Source organism: Amblyraja radiata, chromosome 7 (assembly GCF_010909765.2).
Source record: "Amblyraja radiata isolate CabotCenter1 chromosome 7, sAmbRad1.1.pri, whole genome shotgun sequence".
Lineage (NCBI taxonomy): Eukaryota > Metazoa > Chordata > Chondrichthyes > Rajiformes > Rajidae > Amblyraja > Amblyraja radiata.
The window spans coordinates 24,315,463-24,329,931 of NC_045962.1; the positions used below are offsets into that span (position 1 = coordinate 24,315,463).

At 42.7% G+C, this 14,469-nt stretch overlaps 1 protein-coding gene across 1 annotated transcript in view; it reads left to right on the forward strand.

Moving 5' to 3' along the window:
* The window catches only part of pde11a (phosphodiesterase 11A), a 189,825-nt gene that overhangs the window by 60,579 nt on the left and 114,777 nt on the right, over positions 1–14,469 (forward strand). Inside the window, exons 3-5 of the mRNA XM_033023867.1 lie at positions 8,147–8,236; positions 11,436–11,576; positions 12,044–12,108. Coding sequence (XP_032879758.1) covers positions 8,147–8,236; positions 11,436–11,576; positions 12,044–12,108 — 296 coding nt within the window. The remainder of the gene's footprint in view (positions 1–8,146; positions 8,237–11,435; positions 11,577–12,043; positions 12,109–14,469) is intronic.

Consider the following 14,469-nt stretch of genomic DNA (forward strand, 5'->3'; position numbering starts at 1 on the left):
GAATGGTGGCCGATTAGGAAAAGGGGAGATGCAATGAGACCTGGGTGTCATGGTACACCAGTCATTGAAAGTAGGCATACAGGTGCAGCAGGCAGTGAAGAAAGCGAATGGTATGTTAGCATTCATAGCAAAAGGATTTGAGCATAGGAGCAGGGAGGTTCTATTGCAGTTGTACAGGGCCTTGGTGAGACCACACCTGGAGTATTGTGTACAGTTTTGGTCTCCTAATCTGAGGAAAGACATTCTTGTCATAGAGAGAGTACAGAGAAGGTTCACCAGACTGATTCCTGGGATGGCAAGACTTTCATATGAAGAAAGACTGGATAGACTCGGCTTGTACTCGTTAGAATTTAGAAGATTGAGGGGGGATCTTATAGAAACTTACAAAATTCTTAAGGGGTTGGACAGGCTAGATGCAGGAAGATTGTTCCCGATGTTGGGGAAGTCCAGAACAAGGGGTCACAGTTCAAGGATAAGGGGAAAGTCTTTTAGGACCGAGATGAGAACAAACATTTTTCACACAGAGAGTGGTGAATCTCTGGAATTCTCTGCCACAGAAGGTAGTTGAGGCCAGTTCATTGGTTATATTTAAGAGGGAGTTAGATGTGGCCCTTGCGGCTAAGGGGATCAGGGGGTATGGAGAGAAGGCAGGTACGGGATACTGAGTTGGATAATCAGCCATGATCATATTGAATGGCGGTGCAGGCTCGAAGGGCCGAATGGCCTACTCCTGCACCTATTTTCCATGTTTCCATGTTTTTCTGTAAGAAACTTTAGGCAGTAAAAATGCACAGATGTTTTATTTCAGCAACATATAATGTTCCAGTTACTCTGCTGAGTACCTCCGCCAGCACGCCAAGAGTTGCTTTAAAGCCTCTGTGATATTGAAGATATCATCTTGATCAGGAAACCCGAGAGCATTTTATCTGTTATGGACACAGATCTGACAGCCCAATAATGGTAGCTTACTGTGAATTCCTTGTGCATATTAATTGACCAGTAGCATTGACCTTGAAAGTACATTCAGCTGTGTGTAGGCATGGGACAGATCGAATCTGCTAAAGCATCAAGCACCTTGAATAAACCCATTGTGGCAGGCATTATGTGGTACCCACACAATTATTAAAGGTGACAAGGGTTATGGGGAGAAGGCAGGAGAATGGGGTTTAGAGAGAAAGATAGATCAGCCATGATTGAATGGCGGAGTACTCTCGATGGGCCAAATGGCCTATCCTGCTCCTATGACTAATGCACATGCACTTTCTCCTAGAGCTTAGACCACTGCCCCTCTTCTGCAGGGCTTCTGCGTTAGCTGTTTATCCAATTTAAAAAAATTACAGTCACATTTTGTATTACAAACACAATTTCAATAGCAACAGGGTTTACACTTCTCATTTCATTGGCGGTTTCAGTGGAATCACCCGCTCTCAATGGGGTTACATTTTCGATGGGAAAACAGAAGCCTTAAAATTTCTCCTCCTGCTCCCTTTACTGAAAATAGCTAACCACATATTGATGCAAAATGAACATGCGTATATGAACAAGATCTTCAGCCACGCAGTGGGTGCTGCAGTGTAGCCTCATATTCAATGGTTCATTCAATGGTGCTTTATTGTCACGTGTGCCCTGCACAGTGAAATTATTTTTGCACAGATCACACATATTTTGGCGCCATTTACAAAAAGTCCAAATCTGGCCCATGTGCTCAATGTACTGGATCGGCACCTGATCGAGGTAAACAGGCTGGTGCAGGGCATCCTCCGTCGCCCTCAGCCAGCTCGGCCTGTGAACCCACGTCCCTCCCTTCGCCCGACTGCCTTTGTGTCCCGGGAGCCGACCTTGAAAGCACTGGAAGCAATACCCGGGCCCCTCTCCTACCAATCCTCGCGTCCGTCAGCGGAAACCTTCTCATCGGCTCTCTGGGCATCTGGCTCAACGGCTTATGAGCTCGCCGGGTTTTGCACTGTTCCTAATGTTTTTCTATAAACCCACCTGACCATGTTACCACAACATCACAACCTCTTCAGATTAAATATGGAGCCTATTGTTGACATGATTGTTGCCAGGGCGGCACTGTAGCGCCGCGGTAGTGTTGCTTTACAACGTCGGAGACCAAGGTTCGATCCTGACTATAGGTGCTGTTTGTATGGAGTTTGTACCTTCTCCCAGTGACTGTGAGTGCTTTCTCCGGATGCTCCGGCTTCCTCCCACACTCCAAAGACGTGCAGGTGTGTAGGTTATTTGGCTTCTAGTGTGTGGGATGGTGCTAGTGTACGGGGGCGATTGCTGGTCAGCACAGACTTGGTGGGCTGAAGGGCCTATTTTTTTTCAATCTCCAAAGTTTAAAGGATTGTGGACAGTGTAGCTTTGTGGATCATTAAGCAGCGCCGTAGTTGGCAGAGAAGAAAACCTGTCTGTCTCACACACACTGCCCCATTCCACCCTGTTATTGTAGATACAGGTTGCCCCCGGCTTATGTACACCCGACTTATGTGCAGCCCATATGTACGAACGAGCGTTTGGGAGACCGGCAGGATGGATTTGTGCTGGGAACAGGGAGAAAGTTCTTGACTCATTGAATTTTGCCCCATCGAGTCCATTCTAGTCAACACCTCGATGTTCATTATGTGAATCCTCTTTAGAGATACACAGTCTGGGCCAGCAGGGTCTCGACTCGAAACGTCACCCATTCCTTCTCTCCACAGATGCTACCTGTCCATTGAGTTATGCCAGCTTTTTGTGTCTATCTTCGGTTTAAACCAGCGTCTGCAGTTCCCTCTTACACAAAAGCATTTAAAATCTTGTGTGCAGTAAAAACTTTGGCAATGATATCATTACTAGCCTGAGATAGGTTCCAGCTAAATTTGTTTAATGCCAGCTTTATTGTTAAGAATGACAAAAAGAGATTTAAAATGCTTCTCCTGACTATCTTTTCAATTTCAAATAAAAAGGGACTACAAATGGCAATATATACCCTCTAGATTCAGAGCCAGATTCTTCCCAGCGGTTATCAGGCAACTAAATGCCACTCTCATCAGCTCGAGTGTGGTCCTGACCTCCCATCTACCTCATTGGAGGCCTTTAAACTATTTTTATCCAGACTTTATTGGACTTTACTTTGCACTAAATGTTGTTCCCTTTATCATTTATCTGTACACTATGGACGGCTTGATTGCTTTCACGTATAGTCTTTTCTTTGACTGCAAAGCACGTGACAAAAAGCATTTCACTGTATCTCTGTGCACATGTCAATAAACTAAATTAAAACTAAAGATTGACAAAGTAGGTCAGGCAGCATCTCAGAACATAGATTGGAGATGTTTGATGTTTGGTGTGCAGAATGGTCCCAACCTGGTTCACTTTGAATCAGGCAAAATTTATATATCTATGGCAAAATAACGCTCCTTTCTCCCATGTGTGTCTTAGTAGACCGTGTTGCATTGTACAGATATTGTACATCTGTAGAAGGGTCTAGACACGGAACGTCACCCATTCCTTCTCTCCAGAGTTGCTGCCTGTCTCGCTGAGTTACTCCAGCTTTTTGTTTCTATCTTCGGTTTAAACCAACATCTGCAATTCCTTCCCATACATTGTACATCTCTACATTGGACAGAGATACATTTTCAACATCAATGAAGCAAAGAATTCCTATCCTTGCACAGAAACTGAGAAAAATGTTGGTGATGATCATCCTGACAAAATAAAGGCAGAGGGATCTGGAGAAACTAAATCGGAGCAACGCCACTTAGTTAAAACAAATCTAAACTGAACCTGTGGAGGATTATTCCAAATTTCAGGCCTATGAGGTGTCATTGAAGAGCTGCAGTCATTTCCTTTATGACTTCAATCCCATGCAAAAGCTTTTCTATTTCCTGGGTTTATAGGCAGGTTACCAGAATCAGTCATCTTTTACAAAAATCTCCTGCCATGGGAAACCACCACCCTGCATCAATTTTGTTAATCCCTTAGAGAATGTAATGGGCTGTTTTGTGCTGAGTTTTATTCCTGTTCTGAGTGGAACCAGTCACAAACAAAACAAAAGTTCCAGACTTGCGAAGTTTTGTGTGTGACCTCCTGATGCACACATGCAGGCACGCACATATACACACACACACACGCAAACACATACACACTCATGCGTGCACATAAACACACACACACTTCCGCACACTTCCGCATGCAGGCATGCACACACACACACACACACACACACACACACACACACACACACACACACACACACACACACACACACACACACACACACACACACACACACACACACACACACACACACACACACAAAACCACCTCAAGCCTCAGTTACTATCCAGCCCATGGGGTTGGTCACAGAGATTGCCTTCTGCCCCGAGAAATAAGTTTAGTTTAAGTTTAATTTAAAGATACAGCGCGGAAACAGGCCCTTCGGCCCACTGAGTCCGCGCCGACCAGTGATCCCCGCACATTAACAATATCCTACAAACACTAAGGACAATTTTACACAAACACCAAGCCAATTAAAGCCAATTAACCTACAAACCTGTACGTCTTTGGAGTGTGAGAGGAAACCGAAGATCTCTGAGAAAACACACGAGGTTACGGGGAGAACGTACAAACTCCGTATAGAGAGCACCCGTAATCAGGATCGAATCTGGGTCTCCGGTGTTGCAAGTGCTATCAGGCAGCAACACTACCGCTGAGCCACCGTGCCGCCCATGTGTGGGCTCCATTAACGTTGGAGACAATTGAAGGTTGAAGGACCCTCAACTTTGTATATTTTAGCGATTTCACCTATCATTCTTCCATACTTTAGAGAATATACTTGGTCTTTTCAACTTTTCATCTCATGACATTCTCATCATCCAGAAATCAACTTGGTGTATATTTGTTGCACTTTCCTTCCTTGGGTAAGAGGACCAAAACTATCTACAGTATTCTGAATGTGGTCTTCCATAGGTTTTAAGTGATTGTATGAGGAATTCTTTATACGTATGACAGGAACACCTTTAAATAACTTATAATTTGAGTCATAGTCATAGAGTGATACAGCATGGAAACAGGCCCTTTGGCCTGTCTTGCCCACACCAGCCAACACGTCCCAGCTACACTAGTCCCACCTGCCCGCGTTTGTTCCATATCCCTCCAAACCTGTCCTATCCATGTACCTGTCTAACCGTTTCTTAAACGTGGGGATAGTGAGGAAAATGGTAAATTAGATTTTCTTTTCCTTTTAATATGTGAGATAGTAAGAACTATTTTGAACGTGTACTCTGCATTTATATTCAATAGTGTGGCATCCCTAAATTTGGAGCTTAAATCCGCAATTAAACTAAAATTAATTTAAAAGTCAGAACTATTTTAATTTCCTTATCCAGAGAGTTTCACGGCAGTCTGTTCCTTGGTTTGGGACAAGTCCTGGCAAGGATTCCACATGTTGTTAACATTTACCTACAGCAATGGGATGAAATAAAGCATTGAAGTTGGAGAGTATATCAATTATTAAAGAGCTCCTGGAAAGGGAAGGAATCAACCAGACAACTGGGGAGTTGGACCAGAACGACTGTATGTGTTCACTACTTGTCTTTCTTGCTCAAATTAAAGTTGGGATAAAGACAAGAGACAAAATAAAATGAATGTCATGAATATATGATTAACTGCAGAAAAAAATAATGCTCGTTGTTACAAAACCAGTTGTTTTCAAAAGATAACAACTGTTTATCATTAATGTTAATGATGCTTTGTTTTCCATTCATTCGCCTTTCACTGGCTGAAGGCATACAAAAAGCAGAAGTAACTCAGTGAGTCAGGCAGCATCTCTGGAGAGAAGGAACAGGTGACGTTTTGGGTCGGGACCCTTGTTCAGCTGGTTCTTTGTTCACATAATATTAACAAGGCATCAAACCATTACTCTGCATGTGGTCAGACTAACAGTGCCTTTGATGTGCCACCATTGTACTCATAAGAGAAAACAGCAATCAACAGATATTAAAAACATTATATCCATGTCACTGTTATTCACCAGAAGTGGCCTTGAGCACCTGCATTTCCAAATTATCAAACCTGCCAACACTAATTTTAATTCTCCTACCTTAATGCCGAGTGTCAAGCATGATCACACAAATACATAAAACGCAGTCTAGTTATGTTTAGCAAGATATTCTTTGGTCACTCCTCTGAAGTATTGAATTATCATCTCCTCATCATCATTTGGGGTCAATAGAAACCTAGACCTCTAAAATATCGTCTGCAGATGCTGGAAACACTGTCGCTCACTCAGATCTATTATCTCCATGTCTTATTCTCAATTTTGAATCATTTATTTCTGATTATTTAGGAATATTATTTAAAAAATCCAGGGAAAGCAATTTTATCTGCAGAAATATGTTGAGTATATAATTCCAGCATGTTCAGCATCACCCATGGGAGCACTGAAAGGGAATAATAATAATAATACATTTTATTTATGGGCGCCTTTCAAGAGTCTCATGGACACATTACAAAAATTTAGCAGGTAGAGGAAAAACATGTAAGGGGAATGAAATAAATAGTAGAGACATGACTGGTACACAAAGTAAAGACAGAATTCAACACAAAACACAATATGAGGCAATTAATGCACAGATGAAAAGGGAGGGGGACGTGGGGCTAAGGATAGGCAGAGGTGAAGAGATGGGTCTTGAGGCGGGACTGAAAGATGGTGAGGGACACAGAATTGCAGATCAGTTGGGGGAGGGAGTTCCAGAGCCTGGGAGCTGCCCTGGAGAAGGCTCTGTCCCCAAAACTGCGGAGGTTGGACTTGTGGATGGAGAGGAGACCGGCTGATGTGGATCTGAGGGACCGTGAGGGTTGGTAGGGGGAGAGGAGGTCAGTGAGATATGGGGGGGCTAGATGGTGGAGAGCTTTGTAGGTGAGGATCAGGATTTTGTAGTTGATCCGGTGGGAGATGGGAAGCCAGTGAAGTTGTTTGAGGACTGGAGTGATGTGATGCCAGGATTTGGTGTGGGTGATGAGTCGGGCGGCTGCGTTCTGGACCAGTTGGAGTCGGTTGATGTAGGTGGAGCTAATGCCAAGGAGAAGTGAGTTGCAGTAGTCCAGTCGGGAGGAGATGAAGGCATGGATGAGTCTTTCAGCAGCGGGAGGTGTGAGAGAGGGTCTGAGTTTGGCGATGTTGCGGAGATGAAAGAAGGAGGTTTTAATGACATGGCGGATGTGAGGCTCAAGGGAGGGTGGAATCAAAGATCACGCCAAGGTTGCGGGCCTGGGGAGATGGGGAGACAGTGGTGCCGTCGATGGTGAGAGTGGGGTTATTGATTTTGCTGAGTGTGGCTTTGGAGCCTATGAGGAGGAATTCTGTCTTATCGCTGTTGAGTTTGAGGAAATTATGTTGCATCCAGGTTTTTATAGCTGACAAACAGGAGTTGATATGGGAGGGGGGGGGGGGGGGGTTGGGGGGGGATTTGGTGCCGAGGTAGATCTGGGTGTCATCAGCGTAACAGTTGAAGTCCAGGTTGAAGTGGCGGAGTATCTGACCAAGGGGGAGGATGTAGATGATGAAGAGGAGGGGGCCGATGTTTCTTAAATGTTTCTTAAATGTTGTGATAGTACCTGCCTCAACTACCTCCTCCAGCCGTTTGTTCCATATACCTACCACCCTTTGTGTAAAAGGGTTGCCCCTCAGGTTCATATTAAATCTTTCCCTCCTCACCTTAAACCTATGTCCTCTGGTTCTCGATTATCCTTCTCTGGGTAAAAGACTCTGTGCATTTACCCTATTTATTCCTCTCATGACCTTGCATGCAGGAGAGATTAGTTTATGAATGATGAATGATACTTTATTATCACATGTGATATGTCACAATGAAATTCTTTTTCGCATGCCGGACACGAGTATGCAAAGAGTCACCACATATAGTGCGCTGACAAAGTTGCAAAGTGTTCAATGTATTGTCCCAACATTCTCAGTTTATGAAGGGCCTGTTCCTGTATTGTACTGTTCTGTGTTCAATGAAATTGATGAAACAATTTTCAACTTAGAAATCACTGAACAATCTACCACTGTACTGAAAAAGTAACTTAAAATGATTGTTTTACAACCAATACTATGCCCTTGATAAACATAGTTTTTAAGGATTTATTTTCTTGCCAGTTGCTGGGGATGTACCTCCCATTCTGCGGCATTGCCATCTCAAATGCTCAACTGTTTGCCGCTTCCAGAAAGGAGTATGATAGGAGCCGGGTAAGTGACGTATCGCACAGAGTTACACTTCCTCCCCTTCCCACCCAGACTACAAAGCAGCACACTAGTGCCGGCAAACTCAAAATCAATTGCAACTGTAGTTAACAATAATGAAGAAGGGAAGTGTCAGGTGGTCAAACAACATTTGTGCAAAAAGAAACAATTCATGTTTGTAGTCGGCACGTGTAGCAGCAGTAGAGTTGCTGCCTTACAACCCCAGAGACCCGGTTTGATCCTGACTATGGGCGCTATATGTATGGAGTTTGTACGTTCTCCCCGTGACCGCGTGGGCCTCCGGGTGCTCCAGTTTCCTCCCACACTCCAAAGACATACAGGTTTATAGGTTAATTGGCTTTGGTAAAACTTGTATATTGTCCCAAATGCGTAGGATAGTGCTAAAATATGGGATAATCATTGGTCAGCGTGGACTTGGTGGGCCAAAGGATCTGCTTTCGCAGTGTATCTCTAAAGTCTAACGTCCGTTTCTGAGGTAGGGTCCTGGGACAGAAGTGCCAACGGTTTCTCTTTCCACAGATACTGCCTGACCTGCTGAGATTTTCCAGTATTTTTTTACATTTATAGAGTTTCAGCATCTGCAGGTTTTTTCTTTACACAACCTGTGACAGATTAGAGACCCAATCTTTGCTTTTGATATGTTACTTTAAGGAAGTGCATGAATTGCCACTTTTACTCCTGCATTCTTCTGGAGAATGCAAGAGAGAAATGGGGCAGCACAATTGTGGAGCTAATGGAGATGCCTCACATGTACAACCACCTGGATTCAATCCTGGTCTCCGGTGCTGTCAGTAGAGTTTTCTATTCTCTTTGTGACTTGCAGCGTATACGGTTGAGGCCAAGACCCTTAAAAGCATCAATGTGCAGAGGGATATTGGTATCCAGGTCCGTAACTCCCTGAAAATGGCAACAAAACTAGATAGAGGTAAATAAGGCATATGGTATGCTTGCTCTCATAGGTTGGAGCATTGAGTATCAGAGTCAGGAAGTGATGATGAAGCTCTATAAGACTGGTTAGGTTGCATTTGGAGTATTGGATGCAGTACTGAACTTCCCGTTAAAGGAAAGATGCAGAGGCTTCAGAGAGGATGTATAAGAGGTTTGCAAGTATGCCTGGATTAGATGGTATTAGCTACAAGCGGATGTTGGACAGACTGAGATTGGAGGTTGAGAGGAGACCTGATAGAATGACATAAAATGATGAGAGGCAGTGCAGACAGTCAGAATCTTTTTTTCCAGGATGAAAATGTCAAAGACTAGACAGCATAGCATAGCTTTTAGTTGAGAGAGGGAAAATTTAAAGGCGATGTGCAGGGCAAGTATTTTTTACACAGAGGATGGTAGGTACCTGGAACATGCTGCCAGGGGTGACAGATATGATAGTGGCATTTAAGAGGCTTTTAGATAGGCAAATGGATATGCAGGAAATTGAAGGGTATGAATCATGTGCAGGCAGAAGAGATTCGTTTATCTCGGCACCATGTTCGGCACTGACACTGTAGGCTGAAGGGCCCGTTCCTGTGCTACGTTCAATGAAATCGCCAAAAGAGCATGGCAAGTGAATTCGGGGTTTGTCATTTGAACAGGACCCCTGCAATGCATTTTACACAGATTTAGGCAAACCCAGCAAAATCCAGGTCACTAAAAGTATGACATTTCCCTTAGTTGTCTATTCAGTCATACACATAGATTAGTTTCCCGATGAGAGGATAAGAGCTATAAATAGCACTCGGGAAGTTAGCGTGGCTGTTGGTGTATCCACCTTTTTCCTGATTCCTGTCCACACACTTCAGCGAAATCAATTATACCTATAAATGATTCACTCTTAAAACATCGTATTTATTGCTAATGTTTGTTCACTCGGCTATGAGTATTCTATTTATTTCAATCTTATCTTAAAACACTGACACGTGTAATTTGCACACAATATATCTCCATTCTTTCTATATTAAATCTGAGACAATTTATCTTCTGCAAGTTCATTTATTTGATGGGATGAGCTGCTTGGCAGGAGACAGGCAATAAATCAGATTGCGTCAGGAAATCACAGGATCTTCTTTTGGCCACATTAGATGGATGCTGCAAATTGATGGAATTTTTTTTTAGTTTCCTTATTGTATGTTTTGCAGGAAATAGCAAAAAATTATATATACCACTTAGATTCGATTTCATGCACTCTGAACATCAGCAAGCAACTGAGGGGAGGCTCCTTTGAAGCATTTTAGGGGAACTCAGGTGCCAGCTTTAACACGGAGAAGACAAATGCAGGCACATTGACAGAGTAACACGAGATGCTAATGTGGTCTTGTGTGGCACTTCATAAATATTCATTCTAAACAACAAGGCAAAAAGAGAAGGTAGAAACAAAGAACTGCAGATGCTGGTATATAAGCAAAGATAGACACAAAGTGCTGCAGTAACTCAGCAGGTCAGGCAGCATCCCTGGAGGAAAAAGATGGCCGACGTTTCAGGTCGGGACGGTCTGAAGAAGGGTCCTGACCCGGAACATCACCCATCCTTTTTCTTCAGAGATGCTGCCTGACCCGCCGAGTTACCAGAACGTTGTGCCTATTCAAGGCAACAAAAAATAAGTATGATGTATTTACACCTCAGTTAGAGTTGATATTGATAAAGAATGCTCACACAAAAAGAAATAAAAAATCAAAATTATGAATTAACAATCATCGCTGCTGTGTGAATCATATATTTTTCCTGTGTTATCACTCCTGTGTTAGGTGTATTCATCACTTCTCATACATTCACCTAGTTAAGTTAAAATGATGTACTCAACCCAGCAGTATGAATACTGTTTTATTAAATTCAAGTAACTCTTGTCACTTCCCGTCCCTCCCCCACCCTAGTCATCATACTAATTTCACTGTCGTCCTGGTAAATTTAACTGTATGTGTCACTCGTTATCACCTTCTCCAGAGCCAACAATAGACCAACAATAGACTACTCTCCTTGATTACCATTGCTGGCTTTGATTTGCCCTTTTGCATATCTTTCATTCATTTGTTCCATGTACCTTTTCACATCTCTCGGTTCCCTCTCCCCGACTCTCAGAGTGAAGAAGGGTCTCGACCCGAAAAACGTCACCCATTCCTTTTCGCCAGAGATGCTGCCTGACCGCTGAGTTACACCAGCATTTTGTGTCTATCTTCTGTGCTGTTGTCCCAACCAGGCGCTGCTGGAGGTAGTCAACGACCTGTTTGAAGAACAGACGGATTTGGAAAAGATTGTCAGAAAAATAATGCACCGAGCACAGACGTTGCTACAGTGTGAACGATGTTCAGTCCTGCTCCTTGAAGACATCGAGTCGCCGGTAAGTCAAGATAAACAAAATTCCTAAAAAGAGACCTTAAAATGCCAAAGCATTAGTCAAAACAAAATTTACTGAATCCACAGCGTTCTAATCATTCACTGTTGCATCTTGTAAAAACGTTAGTACGGTTCTTAATTTGCTTCACAGTATACTCCACTATTATAGACTAACATGCCAAAATATTATTTTTAAGTTTAGAGTCAGCATCTGAGCACTGCTGGTCCATAAATGCACCAATATCAGTTAATCATTTGATTTTATCCTCCTCTACTACGACGTTTCACAAACCCTTCCCCTCTCACATACTTTAATATTTAGTTTTACAATTTTTACTTTCAGTTTGACGATACAGTTTAAAACCATAACTATCAGTCCTGAAGTGACCATTCTACTAAATTGATTGATGTAAATGGAATAAAGGCAGTGTCATGCTACACATTATGTCTTTTCTCAATATTCTGTGGCAGGTGGTAAAGTTTACAAAATCCTTCGAGCTCCTGTCTCCTAAATGCAGTGCAGAATCTGAAAACAGGTAAGATCCACGTTATATTTCACAGGAGTGAGGAAGGCTTAAAATGTATTAATTATGAATAAATGGTTAGGATCCCTATCTGCCATCCAGATGCTGCCCGACCCGCTGGGTTACTCCAGCAATTTGCGTCTTTTTTTTTCAAGAGAAACTAAATATCTTTTATGCATCAGGATGCATCCAACTGGCTGAGCATTTTCATCACTGGTGACCTGCATTGTATCTTTCCTTGACAACTTTATTTGAAACTGAGCATCCAAAAGTTTCTTAAACAGAGTCATGACTTCTGAATAATGGATATGCAGAAACAATATGCACAACTGTTTCTTTGTTGCCAATCTGTCCCTTTGTGCTAAATTGTTAGCAGCAATTGAATAAGCATATTAATCTGCTCTCTCTGCAGAATTTGCAGGAAAATATCCGTTTTATTCTGCAGCTCATTGTATTATTTTTGCAATTGTATTTAGAATTCTTAAAAAAATCAATAAAGAATTACGTTTGTGCAACCTTAAACAAAACACATTCCTATTTCATTTTAAAGGTAGGCGCAAAGTGCTGGAGTAACTCAGAGGGTCTGGCAGCATCTCTGGAGAAAAAGGATGGGCAATGTTTCTGATCGTGACCCTTCTTCAGACTGTATTTGCAGTCCTAACCCGAAACATCACCCATTCTTTTTCTCCAGAGATACTGCCTGACCCTTTGAGTTACTCCAGCACTTTGTGTCTATCTTTGGTAAAAACCAGCATCTGCAGTTCCTTGTTTCTCCTATTTAATTTTACCTTTTCATGCATAATGCTTGAAGTGAAGTGCCTGGGTGTTTCTGGGTTGGCACCCCAGGGAGTGCCCAGGTTTTGAGGGTGCTGCTGCCATAGGAAGCGTGCTAAAGGAGGGGTGGCTAACTTTCAATGAAATCATAATGTGCAAGTTGCCTGGGGGAAGGCTTCTGGCTCTCTTCCCACGACAACCTAGGGTTCTTATATCTCATTTGCTGCATTCGACAGTAAAATGTCACTCCTTCCCCACCGGACTGTCTTCACCTGATCCATGAGAAAACTACCAAATAAAGATCACAGGATCATCAAATCGATTTTCATCAGATATACAGATATAAATGATTGAACTGATGTGCTACAATACTGAGACCTCCCACCTACCTCCTTGGAGGCCTTCGAACTATCTTTAATCAGACTTTATTTGACAGATGCAGGAAAAATGTTTCGCATGTTGGGGGCGTCCAGAACCAGGGGTCACAGTTTGAGAATAAGGGGTAGGTCATTTAGGACTGAGATGAGGAAAAACCTTTTCAGCCAGAGAGTTGCGAATCTGTGGAATTCTCTGCTACGGAAGGCAGTGGAGGCCAATTCACTGGATGTTGTCAAAGTCAAAGTCAATTTTATTCGTCACATGCACATGTAGTGAAATTAATTTCTGGATCAAGAGAGAGCTAGATTTAGATCTTAGGGCTAACGGAATCAAGGGATATGGGGAGAAAGCAGGAACGGGGTACTGATTCTGGATGATCAGCCATGATCTTATTGAATGGCGTTGCTGGCTCGAAGGGCTGAATGGCCTCCTCTTGCACCTATTTTCTACATTTCAATGTTTCTATTATTTAGACTTGAGACTTTATAGAGATTAAGCATGGAAACAGGCCCTTCAGCCCACCGAGTCCGTGCCGACCAGCAATCACCCCGTACACTAACACTTTCCTACACACTAGGAAGCCAATTAATATACAAACCTGTACGTCTTTGGAGGGTGACAGGAAATTGGAGCACCTAGTGAAAATCCATGCGATCACAGGGAGAACATACAAACTCTGTGCAGACAGCACCTGTGGTCAGGTTCGAACCCGTGTCTCTGGTGTGTTTGGGCAGCAACTCTATCACTGCACCACTGTGATGCCCCATTTCTTAAAGGAAGATTGTGTTTCTCCAAAATGTAGTTCCAAGAACTTAAAAAAAATATGAGCAGACCATCTTATCAAGGTCAAGAATCTCAGCTTCATGGCATTTTGCTTAATAGTTATTTTTTCACACTTTTTGAGCAAGTATGCATATAATTCTCATACCTGGCCACTCCCCTGTGCTGATAACTTTAATCTTAAATGCTGCAGCAGGAGATTGCTAAAGATTAGCTGACAAGTTCGGATTTATGAATGTAATTATATGTGTGAAGGTCAATTCAGAATGAGACCATCAGCATTGCTTATTGGAATTATTCACGGCTTTCTGGTGTAATCTCCACTGTTCAAATCAACCAATCTCATTAACATTTAACTTTAGCATTAACCCAGGTCATAGAAGTTGTAAAGACGCAGGGTGTAGGATTGAAACCGAGCTGACTGCCATATATATCACAAAA